General features: G+C 34.1%; 3 protein-coding genes across 3 annotated transcripts; 2 read left to right on the top strand and 1 right to left on the bottom strand.

Annotated features, from left to right (window-relative positions):
• Positions 1–445: 445 nt before the first annotated feature.
• On the bottom strand, positions 446–16,518 carry LOC146905104 (uncharacterized). Its single transcript, XM_085728441.1, has 6 exons — positions 15,971–16,518; positions 12,740–13,013; positions 12,363–12,600; positions 10,783–11,804; positions 10,030–10,170; positions 446–694 (listed from the first exon to the last, which is right to left on the bottom strand). Exons 1-6 carry the CDS (start codon positions 16,516–16,518, stop codon positions 446–448), a joined length of 2,472 nt encoding a protein of 823 aa, XP_085584567.1.
• Positions 16,519–21,739: 5,221 nt separating this feature from the next.
• On the top strand, positions 21,740–22,404 carry LOC146905103 (uncharacterized). Its single transcript, XM_085730388.1, has one exon. The coding sequence runs from the start codon at positions 21,826–21,828 to the stop codon at positions 22,237–22,239; it is 414 nt and encodes a 137-aa protein (XP_085586514.1). The 5' UTR covers positions 21,740–21,825; the 3' UTR covers positions 22,240–22,404.
• Positions 22,405–23,061: 657 nt separating this feature from the next.
• On the top strand, positions 23,062–25,545 carry LOC146905102 (uncharacterized). Its single transcript, XM_085730390.1, has 3 exons — positions 23,062–23,223; positions 24,687–25,127; positions 25,276–25,545. Exons 2-3 carry the CDS (start codon positions 24,773–24,775, stop codon positions 25,287–25,289), a joined length of 369 nt encoding a protein of 122 aa, XP_085586516.1. The 5' UTR covers positions 23,062–23,223; positions 24,687–24,772; the 3' UTR covers positions 25,290–25,545.
• Positions 25,546–26,635: the final 1,090 nt, after the last annotated feature.

The raw sequence follows: 26,635 nt of genomic DNA, 5'->3' as shown, positions 1-26,635 counted from the left end.
ATACCTCTTCAGCTCCCAGAGTGGTCAAATCCGTCCTCCTGAAGATTCACTTGCTTCCAATCAACCTTGGTCTTTTAGGGTAATCCCACAAACAATGTTATACATTCTTCAAACTCCGGAAGCCTTCCGTCTTCATGAAGAATTCCCTTGCTCATAACTAGAGCATAGCACCCAAGGTCCACCATTGTCGTACCATTCCCGATGTGTTCAACTCCACCTCAAACTAAGCTTTCTCTACCTCAACTTCCAAATGCGTACATCCCACTATGTCTTCCACCTTGAAACTCCACCTCAAAGGTAGATCACATGTATTCTTACTTCCGCCGCTTCAGACTGACCATGAGTATTCTTGCCACCGCCTCTCCAGGATGATATTGAGTGTTTAACGTCTCTCAAGACGAACATCGATCTACAAGGCATAACTTCCAAGATGAGAAGTAGCAACTTATTCATCACCCCAACGAGACACCAACAAAGCACCTGCATCCTCATAAGCCTCAGAGACAATTTGTGTGGAGTTACCATTGTTCCCCAAACAATCCTTCTTGAAGTGATCCATCTTGTTACAATTAAAGTACTTAAACTTTGACTTGTTACCACTCTTTCCCCGGTTACCTCTAACTCCACCATTCCCTCTTGAAACACTTAGGCCTTCACCGTTTTCATCAGTTCTCAAGTCCTTGGACTTGGTCAACTCCTTAGTTCTCAAAGCCGCTTGAACTTCTTCCAAGGTAACAGTGCCTTCTTTGCCATAGAGCATGATATCTTTGAAAGATTCAAAAGATCTCAGTAGAACACACAACAAGAGTATAGCTTTATCTTTATCCTCAAGATGCATCTTAATATTCTCCAAGTTATCAAGTATTTTGTTGAACTCCGTAAGTTGCTCCATGAAGGCCTTTGACTCCACCATCTTGAATGAGTAGAGTTGTTGCTTTAGGAATTCCCGATGAGGCAAAGAATTTGTGATATACAAAGACTCCAACTTTGACCACATCAAAGCCGTGGTTGGTTCCTTCACTACATCTCTCAAAACTATATCCCTGATGTCGCGGTGATTTTCGGAGATCAAGCTATTGATTAGCGTTGACTCGCAAATTTTTATTTCACCACCGAGCTTTTATTTTTCCAAGGGAAAGGGGGAATAGTTCGAATAACCCACTATTTTTTAAGATTTTAGGTTCGGGGGTTAGTTACGTAAAGGGTAGGTGTTAGCACCCTCTTTTTAAGGGTGGGTGTTAATATCTTATAGGAACCTCTTGTTTTTATTTATCTTTTGGCTATTTATTTGGTTCAAAAAAGAAAATTAAAGTGATGAGTAAAAGAAAGAAAGAAAGAAAGTGTTTTTTATTTGATTTGGAAGGACAAATATCATTTGCCTACGTACCCGCGAGGGATCAAAACCACGTAGTTCATGGTAAAAAGACTGAGTGATTTGTTTGATTTTTTAATTATTTTTTAAAAGGTTTTAAAAATGAAAGCCAAATGGCAAAGAGAAAAATTTGTTTGGTGTTTTTTAGTTTTAGAAAAAAAAAGTTTAAATATGATTAAATGCATTAAAGTTTGTATCAAAGAAAATTAAATCAAAAAGTCTCTTGATAAGAATCAAGGTTTTTTTTTAGAAAAGGAACTCTTTTTGAAATTTGTTTTTTTTAATATTTGAATGTTTTTGGTTTTTATTTATTTATTATTTACAACCTAAAAATTAACGTGACGATAAAATAAAAACGCGAGGTTATTTCGTAATGACGTTGGATCAAAACGAAACACCTTTCCCTTGGATAATGAACTAAACCTAATATTTTTGCATTTTTGGTATATAAAATCTAAATAAATAAAGTAAATACATGCATATTTTTTTGATTTTTTATATTACAACTTCCTAAAATACAATCTAAACATGGATAATAAACTGAATATGGACTATGTTTTTAAGATCATTCTTAATTTTGAAGGGACATTGTAAACCGAAGGGACTTTGTTCTTAAGACCATTCTTAATTTCGAAGGGACATTGTAAACCGAAGGGACTATGGCCTTAAGAACACTCTTTAAATTCGAAGGGACAGAAAAAAAAAGGGAGAAGAAAAGAATAGCTCGTCAACACAAGCTAATGGAGGGAGAAGAGAGAAAAGTTCTTTGACAACTCAAGAGAACTTTTGGTGTCTTTATAAGTGAGGAATGAGAGCTATATTTATAGGTGAAGAGGTTGATGAAAATGAAAAATTGGTTTAATGGATTTAGATGGGGGATTTGAATGGTGTTTAATGGTGAATTTTGAAAGAGGAATGTGAAAGTTGACACTTGAATTGGCCACTGAAGGTGGAGCAGCTGAGAAAAAAGTTTCGGACCCCTGGACACTATTTTTTTAATTTTTTTGGACCGATTAAAATAAAATAAAAACAGAAAAAATAAAATAAATAACAAAAGGAAAGACTGAATAATAAAATAAAATAAAAAAATGAAGATAAAAATAAAAATAAAGTAAAATAAAAAAGGTGGGCCCAAAGAAAAATCAAAATGAGTTATTTTAAAATAGCTCTCTGCCGAAATTTTCTTTGAAAATTCATGGAATATTTCGGGTCAATGAGCGTGTGAAAGTGGGATCTTAGGTCAAAAATTGGGGTATGACATATGCCCCTATTCAAGTTTCTTCGTTCGGAGATTTGAAGATGAAATCTTTGAATTGACGGCCGGAAGAGACTTAAATCCATAGTACTCTATTTTTGACCCTAAGTAACTTTTTCATTAATGTTTTAAGAGTCATTAAGCCCATTATGAATAGTTTTAACCTAAGTCCAGTTGAGTGGTGACTATATATAGATAACTCATGAGAGAAACTAGATTAGAACTCATTCATTTTTCACATAAACACAAAGGGAGGCTAGAGAAATAGAGAGGGTTAGAGAGAAGAACAAAGAGGAAGTGACCCAAAGGGAGATTCAAAGAGGATTAAAGCTAGGAGCAAGGGCGAGTGACGATTTGCTTAATTTTGTGAAGGGGGTTAGGTTAGGGTGTATAATCACTTATGGTTAAGTTCTTAGCTTATGGATCATAAGTGCTATTGTGTGAATTATGATTTTGAATGTTGATTTTCGTGCTCTTAGTTAAGTGATGATTTTGAATATGTGAAATTTGTTAGAAACTTGTTATGGGTACTTAAATTTCATTATTGAACTATGTAGAAATGATTATTTTGAAGTTTTGGCTTAAATTGTTGAAAATGATGATGTTGTTGTTTCTTGATGTTGAATTTATGATGAATATGTGATAATTGTTGTTGGGTATATATTGTTGATGAGAATTCATGAATTTGAAGATGATAAATGTGAAGTTTGAATAAGTTAAGTTGTTTTTCACTGTTCTGTGCGGAATTGGATTCAGGTGTAAACCTGAAAGTTGTAGCCACGGATGGTAACTTTCTTTGGGCATTGGTTTGACTCAAAGAAATTTCAGCACAACTTTTTCTATGAACTGTGAAACTTTCTCAAAATTAATATTGGGTTTAAGGAAGTTATTAGAGTGAATAAACGAGTATGTATTTATATAGTTGTGATATTAAATGATATGATGGGTGGCTGTGAAGTTTGGCTTAAATTGTGAAGTTTTGTGATTTGTGTGAAAAACGAATAATAATCATGATACTTGGTGAATTGATGATTTGAAACATATGTTTTAATTGTGAAGTTGTTGTTGTGAATATGAATAAGTTGATGGTTTTAGAAATGGTTTTGGGTGGAATTGAATCGTAGAAAAACATGTTTTAAGCTAAAAGTCATTTTAAGTGATTATGTGAAATAAGCTATGTTTTGGTGATTGAACTTGAGATGTTTGAGTTGAAAATGATATGCTTATTTGCTGTTTTGATTAAAAAAGTTGCTGGAACATGATTTGCTTGGACTTATTTTGGTTTTGTTAAAATGGAGACGAACTTGATTTTGAAATAATCGGATAATGATTTTTCTTAAAAGAAATAATGATGTTATGACTTGTCTACTGTGATAATGGACTTAGATGAAGTATGTAGGTTTGATAAAGGACTATAAGAGCATAAAACTTGGTTTTGGTAAAAAGGTGAAGAATATACGATACTTTGGATTTTATAGACGAACTTCGGTGAAATTTTGAAATAAGACTTGTTAGCTTGCAAATGACTTATGTTCATGATAATATGATAGATTATGATTGAATTGATGTTTAATATGCATGAGATATGTTGAATTGTGTGAGAATGTCAACATAGGAGATTTCATGAAAATATATGAACTTTGTCAAAATGAGAAAATGATTTGATAACTTGCAAATGACTTTGTATTCATGATAACATAATGAAATAAGAATGAATTAATGTTGGATGAGTGTTAATATGTGGGTTATCTTGATGTGAGTGATTATTCGTCTATTATGCAATGTGTGCTTAATAAAGTGATATTGCTTATTTATTCGTGATGAGTATGTGGAGTTATTTATTTAGTGATAAATATGTGTAGTTTATTTATTCGATGATGAATATGTGGAGATTATTAATTGATGATGATTTGTGACGTATGGATTGTAATTACTCAACGATGCAAATGACGTGTTAATAATGATAATCACAAAGATGGGAAATATATTACATAATGGTGTAAATTATATAATGATGATGAGTTTTTGAGTTATGCATTGTCGAGTCTTTACTTGAAGTTCATGAATTCGTTGAGTATTGTAATCACGAAGATCGGAAAATCACAAAGATGAGGGAATGAATCGGTAACAATAAATCCGGTTGTATCCAAATAATCACGAAGATGGGAATCTCGATGATGGGTGGATCACTCGGTAATATTATCTACAAATCCAAACTTGGTACCACATGCATGTAGAGGTGTCTAGAACATTGGATGCATTCAGATTGGTGAAATATTACATACTTGACTATGTGGTTTGGTGATTATGTGTATTAGTGAAATTTTGTGAACTATATGAATTTGGTGATTTGGTGAATTATATGAAATTGTGATTTGGTGAATTATGTCACTTGGTGATTTATATGGTTGGTGAATAATGGGAATTTGTGTGGAGATGTGTACATGATGATGTTTGTTATTTTGGTGATGCTTTTACACTTGGTGATTTTATTTGATGATGTTTATTTTAGTGATAGTAATGAAGTGTAAATCATATGTATTTGATTTCGTGATTTCTTTGGTGTTAATGTTGCCGATCTTTTTGAAATGATGATTTGAATTTGTTTAGTTGAATTAGGCAAGATTTTATGTGATCTATATGATTGATGTGAATTAGCTGAATTATATGCATTATGTGAAGTAATTTGTTGAGTTGAATTATGCAAGACTTTACGTGATCTATATGATTGATGTGAATTAGTTGAATTATATGCATTATGTGAAGTATGTGCTTTATGTAAAATGAGTGAAGTTGCATGTATGATTATACTTTCTAAAATGAGTGAAGTATGTGTTTTAGGAGATACATACGTGTATTATGGAAAAGAGTATGGCTGAGAATATATGTTACTTTCTCCTAGACCGACCCACTTGAATGTAATGTTGTAAGTTAGTTGCTGCTCTGTTATAAATGTGATGAATGATGTCCTAAGCACAACTCCCGAAAATATATGTTTTTCCAATAAAAAAATGCATCGACTAACTCATGTTTTTCTTTTCGTTACTTTAGGACTAGCAACAGTTTAAGTTTGGGGTTGTGATGACAGATCATCTTACGTTATTTTTAGCATGTTTCTCAGTCTATTTTAGTAGGTTTTACCAGCAAACTAGAGGAGTATTAGATCAATTCCCTATGATTTCGGAACATTTGTAATATTTTCTATATTTGAGTCTAAAATTCTATTATTCCCGAAACATAGCAAATTTAGGGTGTTCTTGATGTAATTCAAGAAGCAATCAAGCAAATTAGGAAAGCAAGACATCCGCTGAATTGTGTGATCCTTGGGAAGATGAAGAATGAAGATTCAAGAGGCCTCATAAGAATTTACAAAGGGAGGAATTATGTTCCCAAGTTCCAAGACATTTTACTTTGAAGAAAACACCTCAACAGGCAAATAAGACAATCATTTCAGCATCAAATTATTTACACTGAAGCGCCCAGACACATAGGATAGGGCACCCATAATCAAGATCAAAGTGTCGAGGCACATGGTGTGGGAGCCTGGCGCCCTGAGGTGCAAGGCACATGCGCCTAACGCATGGCCTCAGGCGCCTATCGCCCATGACTTGCAAAAAGGTCACATTTTGTGACTTTTTCGCCACTGAAAGCCCATGTTTTTTGCCCAAGTTAGGTGAAAATTTTCCCTATAAATACTAGCTTTCCTCATTCAAAATTTCTCGTTCAGAACTGGAGTAGTTCAAGAGGAAGGTGATGAGTCAATAATTCGTGTTTTTAAGTGGTTATTTGAGTCTATTTTTTTTTATTTAGATTTTATGTGTTTTTATTTACTTTCTAGAACTATTTTACTTCAATTTGTTGTTATTTAATTTAAGGAACAAATATGGTGAAAGATTGAGTTTTAGAGCATAATTGAGCAAAAGAATGGATTAAGATGGATGATTAAAGCTTGTTTGAGAAGAAAGCTAAAAAGAGGGAAATTCTGCCATATTTATGTGCTGATTTGATGCATATTTATGTGTAGATTTAGTACAATTATATGTTTTGATTTTGTGTAAATTTATATGCCGATTTAGTACAAATCTATGTCCCGATTTAGTGCAATTTTATGCTGCTCCCATAGCTATCTATGTCCCGATTTAGTGCAATTTTATGCTGCTCCCATAGCTATAAATAGAGAAGCCATCAGACTTGAATAATCACCTTGGTTCTTAGGAATTTTCTCTGACAACTATTTCTATTAATCAAAGTCATCATCTTTTCTTCTTGGGAATTATATGTGACAATTGTTTCCATTAATAAAAGTTCTTCTTTCTATTTTCTTATTTACTTTCATGTTCTTCTTCTCCTTCTTCTCCATGTCTACAATGAACATGAGTGAGTAGACTTCTTTGTCTTGGGATTGTTGGATGAGTCTAATGACCTAATCCCTATCAAACCAAGCCTAGAACCCTAATCTTAAGTAAATCTATTTTCTAATCTATTTCACCGTTTTTCTAATGAAATAACAAGTATTAATCGAAGGACCGAAATGTGAAGTTTAATAGTTGTTATTTCATCATCACAAATATCAAGCAAAGGATTGAAAGATGAAGTTTTGATATTGGAACAAGTGAAATTGGACAAGGATTGCGAAACATGAGAATAGTCTAGGAAACCATGAGACATTAAAGTTTCGTTCTTAAAGGGTTTCAATAGCAATCAACCATGAGAATAAGCATGGTTGCTATCGAAATACATTCATTGAGACAAAAAGGAGATATGAAAAGCCAAAGAGAAACTTGTCTTTAGAAAATAGATCCAACGTAACATTTAGGTTTAGGGTTTAGTTTGTGAAGGATTTGTCATCAAGATGAACCAATAATCCCAAGGCGCTATTATTATTATTTTCAAAACCACAAAAATCCAACTTTTAACCTTTGAAATTTCATCTAATCATTATTTTAAAAGTGAATCAAATACACAACTACCTGTCGGAACGATACTCTTTATTACTACTTCGGTAAACCGTGCACTTGCGGATTTATTACATCAAGTTTTTGGCGCCGTTAGACTAAAAAAAAAATCTTTTTTTTTTCTACCTTCAACTTCTTTTTCTTTATGACAAGGCTTAAAACCACTATCAATGGACTTCTGCCCTTGATCACTTGATGCTAAGGTGGACGCACTTTTTAAAAAATTTCATAAGTTAACTTTTAGTGCTGTCACATCTGCCCCTGTTTTACCAGCTTGTGAAGTTTATGGAATGTTTGGTCATACTAGTGTTGAATGCCAACTAGCTCGGTAGTGTTGTGGAAGTCCTGAGCAAGTAAACTAGGCTCAATACAATTAGGGGTTTAGGAACAATCAAAATTTTTATAATATAACCCCTCAAAATCTTTTTGGACAACAAACAACACCACTCGGTTTTGCAAACAACCAAAGAGTCCCTCGAGAAGCTCATAATATAAGCAAGATGAAGGAAGATAAACTCATTAGATCCCTTCAAACTTTTGAGTTGGTAATAAATGACAGATCTGGAAAGATGAACAGAAACATAACTTTCATATACACTCTAGAGGATGAAGTTCAACGTAAAATTGATACTGATTAAAGCATTTCAGATGCTTTTGTTCTCTTGGTAGAGAGTTTAACAACGTTTTGAAGACGATGGACAAAAGGTCGAGGCCAAATGTCAAGAACATGTCGTCTGACAACTTTAAGAATATTGGTTCTCAACACAAGAGTATAATTGGGGAAAAACCAAACCAAGGGAAATAAATACAATGTCATGAATGTGGGGGTTTTGCTCATGTCATAGATGAGTGTCCCACGTTCCTAAAGAAACAAAATAAGGGAATGACAGCCACTTGGTCAGATGAAGATTCTAAAGGAGAATATAAGGATGAGACAACAAACCATTTGAGGGCTTTCAGTAGGAAGCGAGAATCTGATGATGAGTCCTGTGATAAAGATATTTCTTAAGAAGAACTTGTTGAATCTTACAAACTCTTGTATGTTAAGTGTGAAGAAGTTTTCCAAATTGGAGAGAAGCAGAAGAAACTTACGTTGGTCTATGTGGCAAACATGGGCATCCGATATAGGGGGTGAATAGCGTTTTAGTTTTTTTTTAAGAGTTTAGCGAAAACGTAAGTAGAAAATGTATGTCTTTTGAATTCGTGCAAAATAAATGATAACAAAAATCAAGACAGTGAATATAATACGAAGATTCACTACTGAATTGATATGTTCAAATGTAGAATATTAATTAGCACAATAAATTATCAATATTCAACGATAACCATTTACAAATGGAAAGAGAGGTTTGAAGACTCAAGAGAGATAGTTGCAATTTATTCAATTATTTAGGAGTTGTGTAGATATAGCTATATATAGAAATGAGTGGCATGTGTAAAGTTTTAGCCAAAAACAACGTAGTGACTCGAATCACTAAAAGTATGATTCGATTCAGACAAGTGAAAATAGACAATCTGTACTATGAGGATTGATACGAATCAAACAATGTTTGAATCAAATCAAACTCTCCCAAATGAAGGTTGATACGAATCAAAAAATTGTGATTCGATCAAACATGCCTTAAAACAAGACCAATAGAAAACAAACGAATCAAGGTATTTTGATTCGATTCACATATGATATGATTCAAGGAATCGTGAATCAAATCAAATTACATGACACTCAAGAAACAAAAGCATAGAGAATGATTGATATGAATCAAACAAATTTGAATCGAATCAAGCATCTAGATAAAAAAGTTTTTCAACTCAAAGAGGAAGACTTCTACAACTAAGGACACACTTGACATCCAAGAACCACATGACACAAAGAAGCAATGATTTCTAGGTGCTTTAACATGTTCAAGACTATAACTAACATTATATAAGCATCATCAAAATAACCTATCTAATAATAAGAAGGATTTATAATTTTTATTTTTAATTATATAAAAGAATTAGTTTTAAATTTTGAGTAATGACCATTAAGCGCATAAAATTAAGATGAACATTAGTTTAAAGAAGGACAATTAACTAAATTTGATGGACTTCAATTTTCATATATTGTTCGTATATAGCAACGAAGTGTTATTAATAAAAACTAAATGATAATGGGTTTCTTTCAAACACATATTTTATATTATTATATAATAATTAATTTTTTTTTCAAAACCCCCTCAAAAAGGAACAAATCTGAAGTTAGGCCAGCCTAACTTATCTCTAACCAAAGCAGGTTGCAAAGAAACCGGAATTGTTTGTAATACAGTGAAGTGATTTACAGAGAGACTTATATTAGCTAAACCATCAGCACATTGGTTTCCTTCTCTGAATACATGAGAGACATGGTGATTCATAGATTGAAGTAAGATTCTGCAATTCAACCATCTGTTTCTTAATCTGCAAGGTACCTGTGAGTTAGATTTCAAAGCATGCACCACCATAGATGAATCGAGTTCTAGCCAAAGATTGCTCCAACCGTTATGGTAAGCAATCTCAATAGCTCTCATTGCACCGATTAACTCGACTTGAAAGGCATTGTCAACGTCCAGCTTCTTAACAAAGCACATAATCATATCAGAATTAGAGTTTCGAAAAATACCTCCACAAGAGGATGAGGTGGTGGTGAAGCAACCGTCAGTATTTCATTTAATCCAAGGGGCAACTGGAGGGTGCCAAATCACCTCTATGATTTTTGGAGCTCTGGGGAGATGCAGAGAGATGTTAAACTTTTTGAGGAAAGAAAAGTCTGACATTGAGAGAGAGGTGGTTTTTGAATTGTTTCCTGCTAGAGAGACCAACGCCATAACTGAAGCAATGGAACTTTTCCAATGGATTTTTTTGTTATTAAACCTGATTTGGTTTCTAGCAAACCAGATAGCATTAATGATATTTATAATTGCAGAATTCACCACAAGCTTGCTTTCTTGATTGGAATACATGTTGCTTGTCGACCAGATGTCTTCAATAGAGTTGAAATGGAGGGGAATATTCATCAGTCTTGAGAGCCAGCACCATAGATTGCAAGAGTATATACATTCAAAGAATAGATGGAAAGAGGTTTCTTCGTTTTTGGAGCACAAGGAGCACATTGAAGGCATGTTGAAGCCTCTATGAGTCAACTTATCATCAGTTGGTAGTTTGTCCATCATAAGTCTCCATACCATAAGAGATTTGGCTGGGGGGACATCTCTACTCCGCACTTGACTTGTCCAAGGCAGAATTGGTGCATGGTGTTTTTTAAACTTGTAAGCTTCTGCTAGAGTCAACTCACCATTCGGTGTATGCGCCCACATAAGGATGTCAGCAGTATCAATTGCAGGCAGAGTAATTTGTGAAGTAAGATTTCTCAGGTTTGGAAAGAAGTTGTGCATGTTATCATCAATGTTCCACTGAAAATCATGAATGTAATCACAAACTTTGGTAGGGAGGTGATTAACCAGATGCTCAATCTGATACACGTAAGCCAAAGGCTCCCCACACCATTGATCAGTCCAGAAATTCACATGTTTACCATTGCCAATCAACCAAAAGGAGTTATCTTTGATAGTGTTATATTCAGCCTTTAAGCCATTCCAAATAGAAGATGATATATGATGAGAAATGCATGAAGAACCTCTAAAAACTCTATTTCTAAGCAAAACTGCCCAATGCTCATCAGAGTTGAAAAGTTCTAAACAAAGTTTCAAATTTGTGGCATCATTAAGAGAGATGAGAGATTTAATACCTAGACCACCTTCTTCATAGTTGTTACAAACTTTCTTCCAAGCAACAATGACCATCTTTCTTTTATTGATGTCTCCACTCCATTTGAAGTTTCTGATCCACCTTTCTAAATCTTTGATTAGGGAAATAGGCCAGGAATAAATTGACATTGTGTGTAGAAGCATGCTATGAATGACTGCTTTTACCATTTGAATTCTTCCTGCTATGGAGAGGAGGGAAGGTTTCCAAGTAGCAAGTTTGTTTTTGACTTTATCAGCAACTGACTGAAAATGAATCACTTTTGGTTTGCCTTTGAAAATTGGTGCACCAAGATAGGTAAAAGGAAGAGTTCCAACATTAAAACCAATCACATTAACAATATGATCAATTCTATTTTCATTAATTCCACCAGAAAAGAAGAAGAGATTTTTCAAAGCAACCAAATTTGAAACCTTCCCTTTACAAAAGACCATAAGATCATCTGCATAAAAATAATGAGAAGGTACCTTGTCACCTCTAGAACTTGAAATGAGATCCACCTCTCCATCATTGGCCAGTTTGGAGATCCCCTACTCAATGCTTCTTCTGCTAAACAAAAAAGGAGAGGGGAGAGAGGGTCCCCTTGTCTGACACCTCTTTTACATGAGAAGTAACCCTTTTGTGTGCCATTTATGGAGATAGAGATCATTGCTGACTTGAGGATGACATGAATCAAATTGCAAAAAGTGTTATTAAACCCAAAACCAAGCAACACTTTTAATAAGAAATTCCAATCCAGTGTATCAAAAGCTTTTGAAACATCTATCCAAAAGATTGATTGCTTCAGATGTTAAAGCAATGCAATCTTTTATATTTCTGCCCCTTATGAACCCTCTCTGCTCTTTGGAAATAATAGTAGGAAGAATTGCTGCAAGCCTATCAGCTATAATCTTTGAAATAATTTTGAATTTGAAGTTGGCTAGAGCAATTGGTCTATATTGTTCTATGGTGTCTGCATGATTGTGTTTGGGAATTAAAATGATAGAATTTGAGTTGGAACCTGGTAGTAACCATCCAGTAGTGAAAAATTGAAGCACAGCGTTGACTACATCATGTTTGATCACCTCCCAATATTCTTGAAAAAACCAAGCACCAAAACCATCAGGGCCAGGTGCTCCCTCCTTTTTCATGTCAAAAATAGCGTGCTTGATTTCTTCAACAGATGGAAGCTTAGTGAGTAAGGTATTAGTTTGATTATCAACAAGCTCAGGGATTACTTCCTCCACAAGTAAGTTATCCTGCAAAACAAGGTTAGTGGAAAACAAACATTTATAGTAAGAAACAATATGGTCAGCAATTTGTGATGGTTCCGACAAAATCTCATCATCTTTTCTGATTGATGAAATTAATTTTGTTTTATTTTTTTATCTTTGTGACTCTGTGATAAAATTTGGTGTTCCTGTCACCATCAAGGTGCCAATTGACTCTAGCCTTTTCTCGCCAAAAAAGATTTTGTTTTCTAAGAGCTTCCTCTAACTGAACTTGAGCATCTTTTTCCAGGTTGAGGAGAGTGTCAGAGTGGCCATTGGTGTTGATGAGGGCTTGAATTTGGTTCAGGTTGTTTTCAGCAATGTTGACATATTCATGAATGTTACCAAATACCTCCTTGTTCCATATTTTGAGTTTGGACTTCAGGTTTTTGAGTTTAGTACTGAGAATGAGCATAGGGCATCCAACAACATTTTCTTTCCAGCAATTCTCAATAAAAGTTCTGCAGTCTTTGTGGAGGGACCACATACTAAGTGTTGTCAAAGTGACTCAAAATTGGAGTTTGGAGGCCAAAATCATGTTTGCTGGAACTAGGAAAATCGGTGGCCGATTTTGGAAATCGGGGCACGATTTTGGACGCCTGTTGGAAGCTGTTGCTGCTGTAAAAATCGGCAGCCGATTTTGGAAAATCGGGGCTCGATTTTGCGTGCTGTTATTTTTCAGAAACGTATTTTTGGGCCAGATTTGGTACAAATTTATGGGAGTTACTTTTACTATAAATATAGGCATTGTATCAGTGTAAACCTTGAGATAAAGGGGGCTGAAACAAGGGTTTAGAAAGACAACAACAAATCTATGGTTTGTATAGAGTTTGTCTCTTTGGAACAAACACTAAGGTTTGAGGGTTGATTCACCATGGGAAACACTATTAGGATTGAGTCTCTTAGTTACGGGAAGAGGCTGGGTTTTGGGTAGAATTAGGCGGGAGACTTATTCTTGTAACCCATTGAAATCTCTTTGTAACGTTACTCATCATATAGTGAAACGGAGGGCTGCTCTCTCCCCCAGACTAGGTCAATTTGGACCGAACTGGGTCAACAAATTCTTTGTGTTCTCTCTTCCTTTTCTCTCGCTTTTGTTTTCTACTTTTGGCTTGTGATTATAATTGTTCCATACACTTTGATTTTGGTTGCTTAATTATCCCTTGCTCCACACATCAAGTTGTTATTGGTGTGAGTTTTTCATCGAATTCGCAACAATTGGCGCCCACCGTGGGGCAAAGATCAAAGGATAATCTAGTACCATGGGTTCGAAGTGGGATATTGAGAAGTTTACCGGAGATAACGATTTTGGGTTATGGAAGGTAAAGATGGAAACGGTGCTAATACAGCAAAAGTGTGAGAAAGCTTTGAAGGGTGAAGGTTCGTTACTGGTCACCATGTCACGAGCGGAGAAGACCGAGATGGTGGACAAGGCCAGGAGTGCCATTGTCTTGTGCCTCGGGGATAAAGTTCTGAGAGAAGCAGCAAAGGAAGAAACTACGGCATCGATGTGGTCAAAGTTCGAATATTTGTATATGACAAAGTCTTTGGTTCGTGGGCAATTCCTAAAGCAACAACTTTACTTATTCAGGATGGTAAAGTTAAAGGCCATCATGGAGCTACTTGTGGAGTTCAACAAAATCATTGGTGATTTGGAGAACATTGAGATGCGTCTTGAGGATGCGGGTGCTCTGATGGTGTGGTGTTGTTTGGAGGATGAAGAAGGCGATGTGTCTCACCTTGAGAGTGATGCCTAGTGGAGCGGTGGTCGTCTGGAGAGACGTTAAACACTCAACATCAGCCTGGAGAGGCGGTGGTAAGAATACTCATGATCAGTCTGGAGAGGCGGAGGCAACAATACTCATGATCTACCTATTGAGGTGGAGTTGCAAGGTTGAAGACATAGTGGGATGTACGCATTTGCTAGTTGAGGTAGAGTACGCTCAGCTTGAGGTGGAGTTGAACACATCGGTAATGGTACGACTATGGAGGACCTTGGGTGCTATGCTCTATGGTGAGCAAGGGATTTCTTCATGAAGACGGAAGGCATTCCGGAGGTTGAAGAATGTATAGCACGGCTTGCGGGATTACCCTAAAAGAAGGCCAAGGGTGATTGGATGCAAGGAGACCTTCAAGGATACGGGAGATGTCCTGTGTTGAAGATGTCATGGTGAATGCTTGTGGAACTACCTAAAACTCCTAGTGTAGTTGGACTGCAAGGGCTCTTCGAGAAGACGGAAGACGTTCCGATGGCTGAAGAGGTTGAGGTAAAGGCTTGTGGAACTACCTAAAATTCCTAGCGTAGTTGGACTGCAAGTACCTTCGAGAAGGCGGAAGACATTCCGATGGCTGAAGGGATTAGGGTGCAAACTTGTGGAGCTACTTGGTGTAGTGGGAACAAGGGAAACAACAGCAAGGTGTTGGTGTTAAATGGGCATCATCACTAATTTGGAGTCAAGGTGGAGATTGTTGTGAAAGTGACTCAAAATTGGAGTTTGGAGGCCAAAATCATGTTTGCTGGAACTGGGAAAATCGGTGGCCGATTTTGGAAATCGGGGCCCGATTTTGGACGCTTGTTGGAAGTTGTTGCTGCTGTAAAAATCGGCGGCCATTTTGGAAAATCGGGGCCCGATTTTGCGTGCTGTTATTTTTCAGAAACGTATTTTTGGGCCAGATTTGGTGCAATTTTATGGGAGTTACTTTTACTATAAATATAGGCATTGTATCAGTGTAAACCTTGAGATAGAGGGGGCTGAAACAAGGGTTTAGAAAGGCAACAACAAATATAGGGTTTGTATAGAGTTTGTCTCTTTGGAACAAACACTAAGGTTTGAGGGTTGATTCACCTTGGGAAACACTATTAGGATTGAGTCTCTTAGTTACGGGAAGAGGCTGGGTTTTGGGTAGAATTAGGCGGGAGACTTATTCTTATAACCCATTGAAATCTCTTTGTAACGTTACTCATCATATAGTGAAACGGAGGGCTGCTCTCTCCCCCAGACTAGGTCAATTTGGACCGAACTGGGTCAACAAATTCTTTGTGTTCTCTCTTCCTTTTCTCTCGCTGTTGTTTTCTACTTTTGGCTTGTGATTATAATTGTTCCATACACTTTGATTTTGGTTGCTTAATTATCCCTTGCTCCACACATCAAGTTGTTATTGGTGTGAGTTTTTCATCGAATTCGCAACACTAAGGAACTTGAAGCTTGACGCATAAGTAATATCATCTGTTTTGAATTCATAAAGGAGAGGATAGTGATCAGATTGATGCCTGATAAGTGTCATACAGGAAATTGAGTTGCAGCTGTCAATCATATCATGATTACATACTACTCTATCTAGCCTTCTTTTGGTATGCCTTCTACCGGATCTTCCATTGTCCCAAGTGTGGTTAACTCCTCTGGTGGGAAGGTGCAGCAAATCATTAGAGTCTGTCCAATTTTGGAAGTCAATGATCGGTGCTCTTGCAGGGTTGAAGAAACCAGCATGTTCATGTGCCCCAATAATTGTATTAAAGTCTCCAATAAAGGTCCAAGGTCCAGTGTGAAGGGTTTGAAGGGTTGAAAGGGTGTGCCAGAGATGTTTTCTAGTTCGGTAATTTGTAGATGCATAAATGGCTGAGAAGTAAAAAACTTGTTGGTTAATGGACAAGCTAAAAGAAACTTGTTGATTGTCAATGTGAATGGGATCAGGGTTTAGGTCGAGGGAGCATATACACCAAAGGTTAGGAATATTATCAGTTCTAGTGTTGAAAGAGAAAGCTTTGTAACCTAATCTGCGTAACCAGTTTGTAGGGAAAGCATCAAATCTCATCCAAGGTTCTGCTAGGAAAACAAAATCAGGTTTAAAAGAAACTAAAAGCCTACTGAGCGCCAATCTGGAAGGGGAGTTGGCGATACCCCTCATGTTCCAGTACAACATCTTCATTTGAAAGGCTTAGGGTTAGAGGCTTTAGCTCTTGTTGAGTAAGTTGATTTTAAAGAAGAGGGTTTCTTGACAGTTTTACCTTTCTTCCTTGAGACAATTTGAAAGTCATCCGCATTTGATGGTGCATTTAAAGCTAATTTGCTAGTAACACTACTGCAGGTTTTTAGTAACATTTTTCGGTAACACTTATTTGTAACAATTTTTAAAATTCATCACAGATTTTACTGGTTTTTTTAGATGATTTTTTATTATTTTGTTACTATTATATAAAAACCTCAAAAGAATGAAAAATTTATTTTACAAAATATTAGAAACACATTCTCGTTACTTTCCTAGTGTTGCAACGTTTCTCTCACTCTCGTCACTTCAATCGCAACTTCATTGACAAATCTCTTACTTCGCTGTCGTATCACAACCTTGCGCCTCTCATTTTGCCACCGTATCTCTCATCTCGCCGCTGCATCTCTCACCTCGTCGCCGTATGTCACATATCTATCTAATACCATTCATTCTATCCTCATCATGTTGTTGTATTTAGGGTTCTGATTTCCCTCTGTTTCATTCTTAGATGCTGGATCAGTTTGTGTTATTATATCTTTCTCCATCCTCAATGTCAGGTATACGTGTTTGATTTTGTTATATGTTTTATTTGAAAAATAGACCAAGTTGGTGATTATGTATGCTGATATAGATGATATAACCTTCACACGCATAGTAAATTCCTCGTACCTACAACAGGTTAGCATGGACATGTAAAATTGCTTTGCATCGGATTCAAACTTTACTTACCATATAGGGCATGTATGGCTGATATAGATGATATAAAACTTTGCGTGCAAAGTAAATTCCTCATATACATGTATGGTTGAAACATGACATTTTCTTGTAAGTGGAGAAATCCCAAAATTTATATATGCATAGACTCTTAGACTTATTGTGCAATGATAGAAAATGCTAAGTATTAAGGCCATCTTTATATCTCAATTTTTTATAGTAATTATTGGATTTCTTTCAATCACTTATACCTCAGATTTACTTTTACTTTGTTTTTGTTCTCACATATTCCTTCTAAATACTTGCATCTAAAAGATATTTCTTGCTCCAACTGAATCTATTAAATATGTTGCAAACTTGTCAAACAATTGAAAGTACAGCCAAGAAGAATTGCGTTGCATCATTAGCTTGCTTAAAATCCCTCATGGCTAGTATTTTTTTGTTAGTTTTGTGAAAAAAGTGATCAGTAGGATTAGTTAGGATATCTTATTTCATTGTCCTGTTATTCGAAATTGATGATCTAAATGTTGATCGAAATGTAGTATTGTGATTTGTCTGGATTGTATAAAAATACAAGTTACGTGATATTTAGATTCATTGTGGTGGATTGACTACAACATTCATTTTTCTAATTTATTTCAATGGAACAATTTTTGTTAGATTCACAATTTTTTAGTCTAGACAATTTTGTGACTTTTTACAATTTCTCAAAAATTATGAATGTAACATTTTTTTTTTTGTTATTAGTGATACAAAAGGTGTTACATTAATGTAACATTTTGCGACACTTTTTTATTGTTACAGATAACATTATAAAATGTAACTAAAGTTCTTTAGTAACGAGGGTTTAACTTAACAATTGTTCAAATGTTACTAAATTCAATCGGTAACATTTTTCTTGATTTAGTTACAATTTTAAGTGTTACTAGGTCTTAATTATATTGCAGAGGAATCACGGGGCAAAATGCCGTTGACATGAACGGAAAAAGAATAAACTAAGAAGATCTTCTGTAAAGCATAATAATTTTAGTTCTTTGAATAATATTGGCTAAACTGCAACTTTGGCCCCCTATCTTTTAAAAAGTTGCGATTTTGGCCCCTTAAGTTTGAAAACTACAATTTTGGTCCCCTATGTTTTAGCCCCTTTGCATATTTGGTCCTTTTTTTCAATTTTGACCAGTCAACGCCCATGTGGCATGCCACATGGGTAATTATTAAATTAAAAATAAATAAAAAATCATTTTTTAATTAAATAAATGAAAAATCTAATTAAAAACATTTAAAAAATCAGAAAAATTGAAAAATTAATAAAAAAATTGAAAAAAATTCTGAAAATATTAAAAAATTCTGGAAAAATAAAAAAATTAATAAAAAAATTGAAAAAATATAAAAAATTCTGGAAAATTGAAAATTAATAAAAATGAAAAAATACTTAAAAAATTTAAAAATTCTAGAAAAATAAAAAAAATCTGGAAAAATACGGAAAAAATTTAAAAATTCTCGAAAAATTAATAAAAATAAAAAATGATTAAAAAATAAAAAAATCTAATCAAATGAAAAATAATGAAAAATTCTGAAAAAAATAAAAAAGATTAAAAAATTCTGGAAAAATGAAAAATTAATAAAAAAATTGAAAAAGGGAAAAAATATGAGTATTTATAATCCGAGCTTAGGTTTTTTATGTATTTATTTCCAAAAAAAATTTAGTGTATTTTTGTGTATTTATAAACCGAGAATAAGGGAAAAAATATGTGTATTTAAAAATCGAGCTTAGGTTTTTTGTGTATTTATTTCCAAAAAAAATTCAGTGTATTTTTGTGTATTTATAAACCGAGAATAAAGGAAAAAAATATGTGTATTTATAAACCAAGCTTAGGTTTTTTGTTTATTTTTTGAAATTTCGAAATTTTCATTAGTATTTTTTTCAGGAACTTTTGTGTATTTATAAACCGGGAATTTTTGTGTATTTATACACTGAAAAAACCTAAGGTCGACATATATACTTATGAAAATTTCGAAAAATACTAATGAAAATTTCGAATTTTTTTTAAATAATTTCCAGAATTTTAATTTTTTCATTAAAATTTTAATTAGAATTTTTCCAGAATTTTAATTAAAATTTCGAAAATTTTAATTAAAATTTCAAAAATTTCATTTTTCCAGAATTTTAATTTTTTTAGAAAATTTCGAATTTTAATTTTTCGAATCATTTTTCAAATTTCGAATCATTTTTTATTTTTATTAATTTTTCCAGAATTTTTAAATTTTTCCCGTATTTTTTCAATTTTTTTCATTTTTATTAATTTTTCAATTTTCTAGAATTTTTTTATATTTTTTTCAATTTTTTTATTAATTTTTCATTTTTCCAGATTTTTTTAATATTTTCAGAATTTTTTCAATTTTTTTATTAATTTTTTAATTTTCCTTATTTTTTAAATGATTTTAATTATATTTTTCATTTATTTAATTAAAAAATGATTTTTTATTTATTTTTAATTTAATAATTACCCATGTGGCATGCCACATGGGCGTTGACTGGTCAAAATTGAAAAAAAGGACCAAATATGCAAAGGGGCTAAAACATAGGGTACCAAAATTGTAGTTTTCAAACTTAAGGCGCCAAAATCGCAACTTTTTGAAAGATAGGGGGCCAAAGTTGCAGTTTAGCCTATAATATTAAACAATCAGTGGGCATCTTATGTTTACGACATTCAACAAAACACTTGGAATTCAAAGCTATTTTACTTGTTTGGCACTAGACTTCCAATGCTGACTACGCTACCTGGAATTTCAAAGCTATGCAAAGTAAATAATTTAAATAATTTATGCCTCAGATTTTTTTTGAACAAATCAAAATGAGATATATTACGAGACCACCGATGGTAACCCCGCACAAGATGTGCAATAGGAGAAACACCGGGAGATATTTACAGAGTCATAGTGCCTTAACTAAAGCACCTACCGAAAACAAAAGTAAAAATTGCAAGAGAACTCTCATACAAGGAATAGGATGTTTCACCAATCGTGGTAAGAATAGACAAAATCCACCTGTTTAGACCTCAACCATAAGTAGGAAGTAAGTTTTACTTTTTCATTGAGGTTAATAGGATCGGACACCGTATTTTGAAATACCCGGTTTCCTTTCATTCCAAATGACCCAAACAGTAGCAAACCAAATAATCCTGAAGTATAAGTGAGAGTAAATCGGCATACCCGCCATCTTGGTGAACTGATTAAAGTGGTGTCGAAGCTCACCAGCATACACAAAAGAAATACCTAGCCAACTCCAGACAAGAGCCCAAAGGTTACCTGAAAAAGTACAATGAATAAAGAGATGAACTGCTGATTCAGATGAAGCACAACCAAACGCACATGACATGTCTGTAGATGGTTTAAAGCCTCGGATTTAAACCACAATTTAATCATTCAACAAATGTTAAAACTCTTTCCTTCAAAAAAATGTTAAAATCTTACACTATGTTTCATATTAGGAAAACATGAAGCAAATGAAGAGAAGGGAAAGAAGTCTTGAGAAAGATTCTTCTTTTCATTGTTTAGTTTGTGATTAAGAAAATACAAATGAAATTTAAACAACTATTTTATGATAATTTTTAGACAATTTTCTCTCTCATACTCACATGAAATATTTTTGACGAATGAGAAAAATAAGATTATCACAAAAGTTGTCATAGTTATTCAAATATCACTACTAAGAAAATAAAAAAAAAAAACAGAATATTGTGAAACTCACATCTATTTTAGTTCTTTGAATAATATTAAAATAATCAATGGGTCACCCTTTGTTTAAGACATTCAACAAAACACGACATCCAATAAATTATTTCCAACCTACTTTACTCATTTGACAATTGACATGCATACATACACTAAAACGAGGGGCAGTAGTCTTCCAACGCTGACTTCACCGTGTGCAGTTTCATTCTTATGCAAAATAAATAATTTAATTTTCATAACCAATATAAATAAAATAACACGTTTAAAAAAAAAATGAAAGAACTTTTTTACTCCCTCCGTTTTAAAATGAGTGTCGCTTTAGCCAAAAAAATTTGTTTCAAAATGAGTGTCGCTTTCAATTTCCAATGCAATAATAACTTTTTCTTTTCAATTGTACCCTCCAATTAATACTCTGCACACTACTTCCAAAGTATTACTTTTAAAACTAACCAATAGTTAATAAGGATAATTTGGTAAAATAACCATTTTCTTTCTTTTAATCATTGCATTTCTTAATATGTGTGTAAACACCTAAAACGACACTCATTTTGAAACGGAGAGAGTATTAAACTACTAGATGCAAGGGACACAAAAAGCACATGGTTTCTATACCATGTTAGTAGTTAAAGAATATATTCTTCTAGAAGCAATTGCTAATGTCTATATATACATGGAAGGATCCAACTCTTCTCATCAAATCACATCCATTTGCAAACGCAATACTCTATTTGTCAATACAAACTACCTTCCATTTTAGACATCAAGTAGAAGAGAAAGATGAGTGTAGAAATTTTGGATGGGGCCACAATTTTCCATTTCCTTGAAGATGAAGAAGCATTTAATAGCTTGGTAGGTAATCGGTTTGCTCGCCTCGACACAAACAACGACGGTCTTCTCTCCTATGAAGAGATGTTGAAGGAGCTCCGGAGCTTGAGGGTTTTCGAAACACACTTTGGTATTGATGTGGATTCAGACCCAAACGAGCTTGCTCGTGTTTATGAATCTTTGTTCATACAGTTCGATCACAACTTGAATGGCACAATTGATCTCGAAGAATTCAAGAAAGAAACTAAGCAGATGATGCTTGCAATGGCAGATGGGTTGGGTTTCATGCCAATTCAAATGGTCTTGGAAGAAGACAGCATCCTCAAAATAGCTGTTGAAAGAGAGTACAATAAAGTGGCAGCTTAAGTGCTACTCCAATCATGCCTAGATTTTTAACTAATTTTGCTTGTATTGTAGTATTAGAATATTCTGCTTAATTTGTTGTTATATTAATACCTTTGAAACTCCTTAAACTGTTTTGTTATGGATTCCGAATGTATTCATGAAATGAGTATTACTTTTCCTACCCTATAGGATTCTCTAGCGCCCTTCGTTTTTTCCAAAAATGCCCTTGAGGTTTCCGGATTTAATAATCTAGAATGGTGTTTTCCTTTGTTATAGGGTGAAAAATGTAGTTACAGATTTTGTAATCCGGAAACTTCAAAAATAGGACGCGTTACATGATGTTTCCGGATTACATAATTCGGAAACCCCCTAAACACCCTTTTTCAAGGTAAAACGGTTCGAATTATATAATCCGAACTGTATCAGCACACACTACAAGAATTCCTCAATATACTAGCCAATTCAAAATTGCATTACTGGGCGATTCAGACCCTCAGTAATTACTGGCGGAATAAACCTCCAATAACATCAAAAAAAAACCTCAGTAAAGTTACTAACGGAAAAAACCCTCAATAATTCCATGACTTACATTACTGACGGATAAATCCGTCAATAAAGAACCATCGAATTATTACTGGCGGAAATGGTCCGCCAATAATGTAAACAACATGACTTTGTTTTACTGAGGGATATATATCCGTCAGTAATTTTATAACGGATTAAATAGTCCGCCAGTAATGCAAAGTATCCGCCAGTAATACTGTCATTTAATTTTCCATCAGTAACGAATAAAATCCGCCAGTAATTAAATCATACAATCCGTCAGTAGTCCCTCATATCCAAAAAAAACCAAATCGCTCAGTTCTCTCCCCTCTCACAAACAAATCGTGTTTCTCTCTTCTCTCCCCTCTCACAAACAAATCGCTCAGTTCGCCGCCGCTGAAGCTTCTCCTCAGTTCGCCGCCTCTGATTCTTTCTCTCAGTTCTCAATCTCCTTAAGCCATGGTAAGCCAACCGATTCTCTAATTTCTCATTCATTCTCCAATTTCTTATTTTAGGGTTTTGAATTGGGATTTTTTTTAGGGTTTTAGAAGTAAGATCGTGGGTTGAAGAATGATGTTGTTCCTCTTGGCTTTTGAAATATGTTCAGAATCTTAATTTCGTTTTGATTTTCCTTTTTTTTTTTTGTGGGATGTAGTGTTTTGACTATGAATTGTGAAACCTTTTTTTGTGCTAGTTAAATATCAAACTTCAAAATATATTTATTTTGCATACAGTTCTTGCTTGTCTTAATTTTTAATTTTAACTGGCTTTAAGAACTTAGGCTTTAGTTATTTTTGTGTCTGCTTGTTATATCAGCTGAATGATTACGGTGCAAATAAATTTATGTTTGTTTGCATGGTTGAAGTGGTTGCAGACGTATGTCTATTAGAGGCTGAGATTTTTAGCTTCAGGAAACCACAGAAAACTGGCAGGGTACCATCAAAGCAAAAGCAAATCCAAACACATGTAGTTAGTGAAATTCGTAGTTTGTAAATCGGCTAAATTTTGTAGGTGTGTTTGCTTAGTATTAAAATTAGGCCCTCATATGAACATATATGATAGGAAGTTCTACCTTGTGTTGACCTGACTGGACATGTGAAATGAGTTTTTGGCAAATAGGAATGTACCTGTGTCTATGGGAAAATGTGACAATTATCTAGCTTAAGATATTGCTAAGGCTTTGTTGAGTTCTGTTTTGTTTCCTGTAGGCTCACTGACTGCAAATGTATGTTTTCCACTACATCTTAGTCTAGACTTTAACCTTATATTTTTCTATGTAGCCAAAGCCATGGGTCATGTTAGGTGATCCTGCTTAAGGTTTAAAGTTAAAATTTTTCTACCATCATCATTATCCATTCTGCTTTATTATGTGATTGAATTCAAATCCTTAAGTTATATTATATTGGGATTTAGTTGGTTTGTTAATATTTTGATGTGCCAAGTTATGTCATGAAACTCCCAATTTGATTTCTATGAGTTAAAAAACTTTATGAATTTGAGCGTATCTATGAATCATTGTATTACCCTTGGCTTTTTAAACATTACTGTTGGATTTAGCTTGTATATAGATGTATATAGATTTAACTGTGTATTAGTTCTTTGCAATTGTGCATGTGCATGTAAACAAACCATAGTGATGCGTTCTTCCATAGAGTTTGTAGTTCGGCACGATGTCAAGACCATTTAGCTTTTCATTTTATTATTTTAATTTGTTCGTCATTTTTCTCATATTTTTTGGATGTATCAATTATGATTGTTGCTGCAGCATTTATAACAGAATATCCTAAATTTGTCATTGATTTATCAGTTTCAATACATATTTCATATGATTATGATGAAGGGGAGGAAAAAAGGATATCTGGATGTTTTGGGAGAATTTCATCTAATAGATTAGCTTACTTGGATCTTTTTTTTACTTCCTGTAGAACTCTCTTCTGATGGTGGCACTCAAGGTTCAATACGACTACGTGATGTTGATGCTGAATTGCGTGAAATAAGGTTGAGTCTATTGATGGAGATAGAGAAGCGAAAGCAAATTGAAGAATCAATTAAAAGCATGCAAAGCCAGTGGGAGAGAATCAGAGAAGGGTTATCTTCTGTTGGAATTGTTTTACCTGCATATCTTAGTGCTATTGCAGAAGGTGGGCAGCTGGATTCAGATCCTGTAGATGATCTATGTCAGCAGGTTTACATTGCTAGGTTCATATCAAACGCCATTGGAAGAGGAACTGCTAGAGCTGAGGCGGAGACAGAGATGAAAACCCAATTAGACTCAAAGAACTATGAGATTTCTCGACTGTTGGAACGCCTTCATTACTATGAGACCATGAATAGAGAGATGTCTCAGAGGAACCAGGAGGCAGTAGGTGAGATTTATATGGATTATGCTTCGCAAGAAAATCATATAATGAATGAATTTTTCGTTATTTTATTTTTCTACTCGTTAAATTTATCTTTTAATGTAGTCTTTATTCTTATGAGATTATCATATCATGTTATATGCATTTGTTGAAGCTTTTCAAAGGTAGCAGGATAATTATATGGATACTTTAATAATTATATGGATGAGGCTTCGCAAGAAAATCCCCAAAACACGGGAAGAGGAGGAAATAGGAGCGAAGATCACCGAGAGGGAGATCAAGATCAAATTTGTCCGAATATTATGATAATTAGTTTTTTTTCTTAGTTTTCTAGATTGTAGGAATATTATTAAAATATTTATGATTTTGTATGAAAATTATTTATGTATTGTACAAATATTATAATGATATGTGGTTTAATTAATTTGTCGTATAAATAAAAAAATTATTTCTTTAATTTATTTGTGTTTATTTAATTTTATTTCTCTAATTAAAATCAAAAAGTGGGGGAAGGGATCAAAAAAAAAAAAAAAGGTGAAGTACATTACTGGCCGACATTTTCCTCAGTAATGCAAATTCGATTAACATTACTGGGGGGATAAATCCGCCAGTAATATTATGACAAATCTGAATCTACATTACTGAGGGATTATTCCGTCAGTAATGACTGGCGGAATAATCCGCCAGTAATTACTGACGGAATAATCCCTCATTAATGCTTTGTCAGGACTACATCCTCATTACTGAGGGAAAAATCCGCCAGTAACATTTCTGACGCCAGTATTACTGAGGGACACCAATCCGCCAGCAAAGTGCATTACTGAGGGAATTTTTGCATTAGTGAGGGTTTAATTCCGCCAGTAAAAGGCAAAATTCTTGTAGTGACAAATCCTAAACATATTTGTAACATTTTTTTTTTTGAAGGAAGGATAAACATATTTGTAACATGTATAGCCATTTTTAGGGATAATATTAATCTTCCTAAATCTTATCATTCTGTTTTGGGTCATTGTTACATGTTCTTAGTCAAAAATCGGGTTTTCAGGCTACTTGATTGGATTGCTCCGAAACTTCCCCAGAAAATCAGAAAAAATTCATGGACCGTGACTCCCCTAGAAGGGACTTCTTGCGTGACTCCGCCCCTCAAAATCCAAAATTCCATCGTTTAGACCCATTTTTCATTTTTTTTAATATTTCATATTCTCTGAAAAATCCGAAAAAATTTGCACTAGTTTTATTTGATTTTTAGAATTTTTTAGTGGTATTTTTATATTTTTATGATTTTATTTGACAGGTTTTTAGCATTTTTTACTTAGTTTTTTTGTTGTTTTTAAAAGCATAACTCAAAACTGCTGAAATGTGAGAGAGTCTGATGACTGATTATACATAAGAATTGTCCGGATTATAAAATCTGAAATAGTAAACATGAATCCGGATTTTAAAATCCGGACTGCACAAGGGTATTTTTGGAAAAACGCAGGGAGCGCGAGAAACCTATAGGGTGGGAAAAGTAA

The sequence above is a fragment of the Medicago sativa genome, chromosome 7 (assembly GCF_051527215.1).
Source record: "Medicago sativa cultivar Bolivia chromosome 7, Bolivia_mono, whole genome shotgun sequence".
Taxonomy (NCBI): domain Eukaryota; kingdom Viridiplantae; phylum Streptophyta; class Magnoliopsida; order Fabales; family Fabaceae; genus Medicago; species Medicago sativa.
This window is presented reverse-complemented; position numbering and strand designations above follow the sequence as displayed.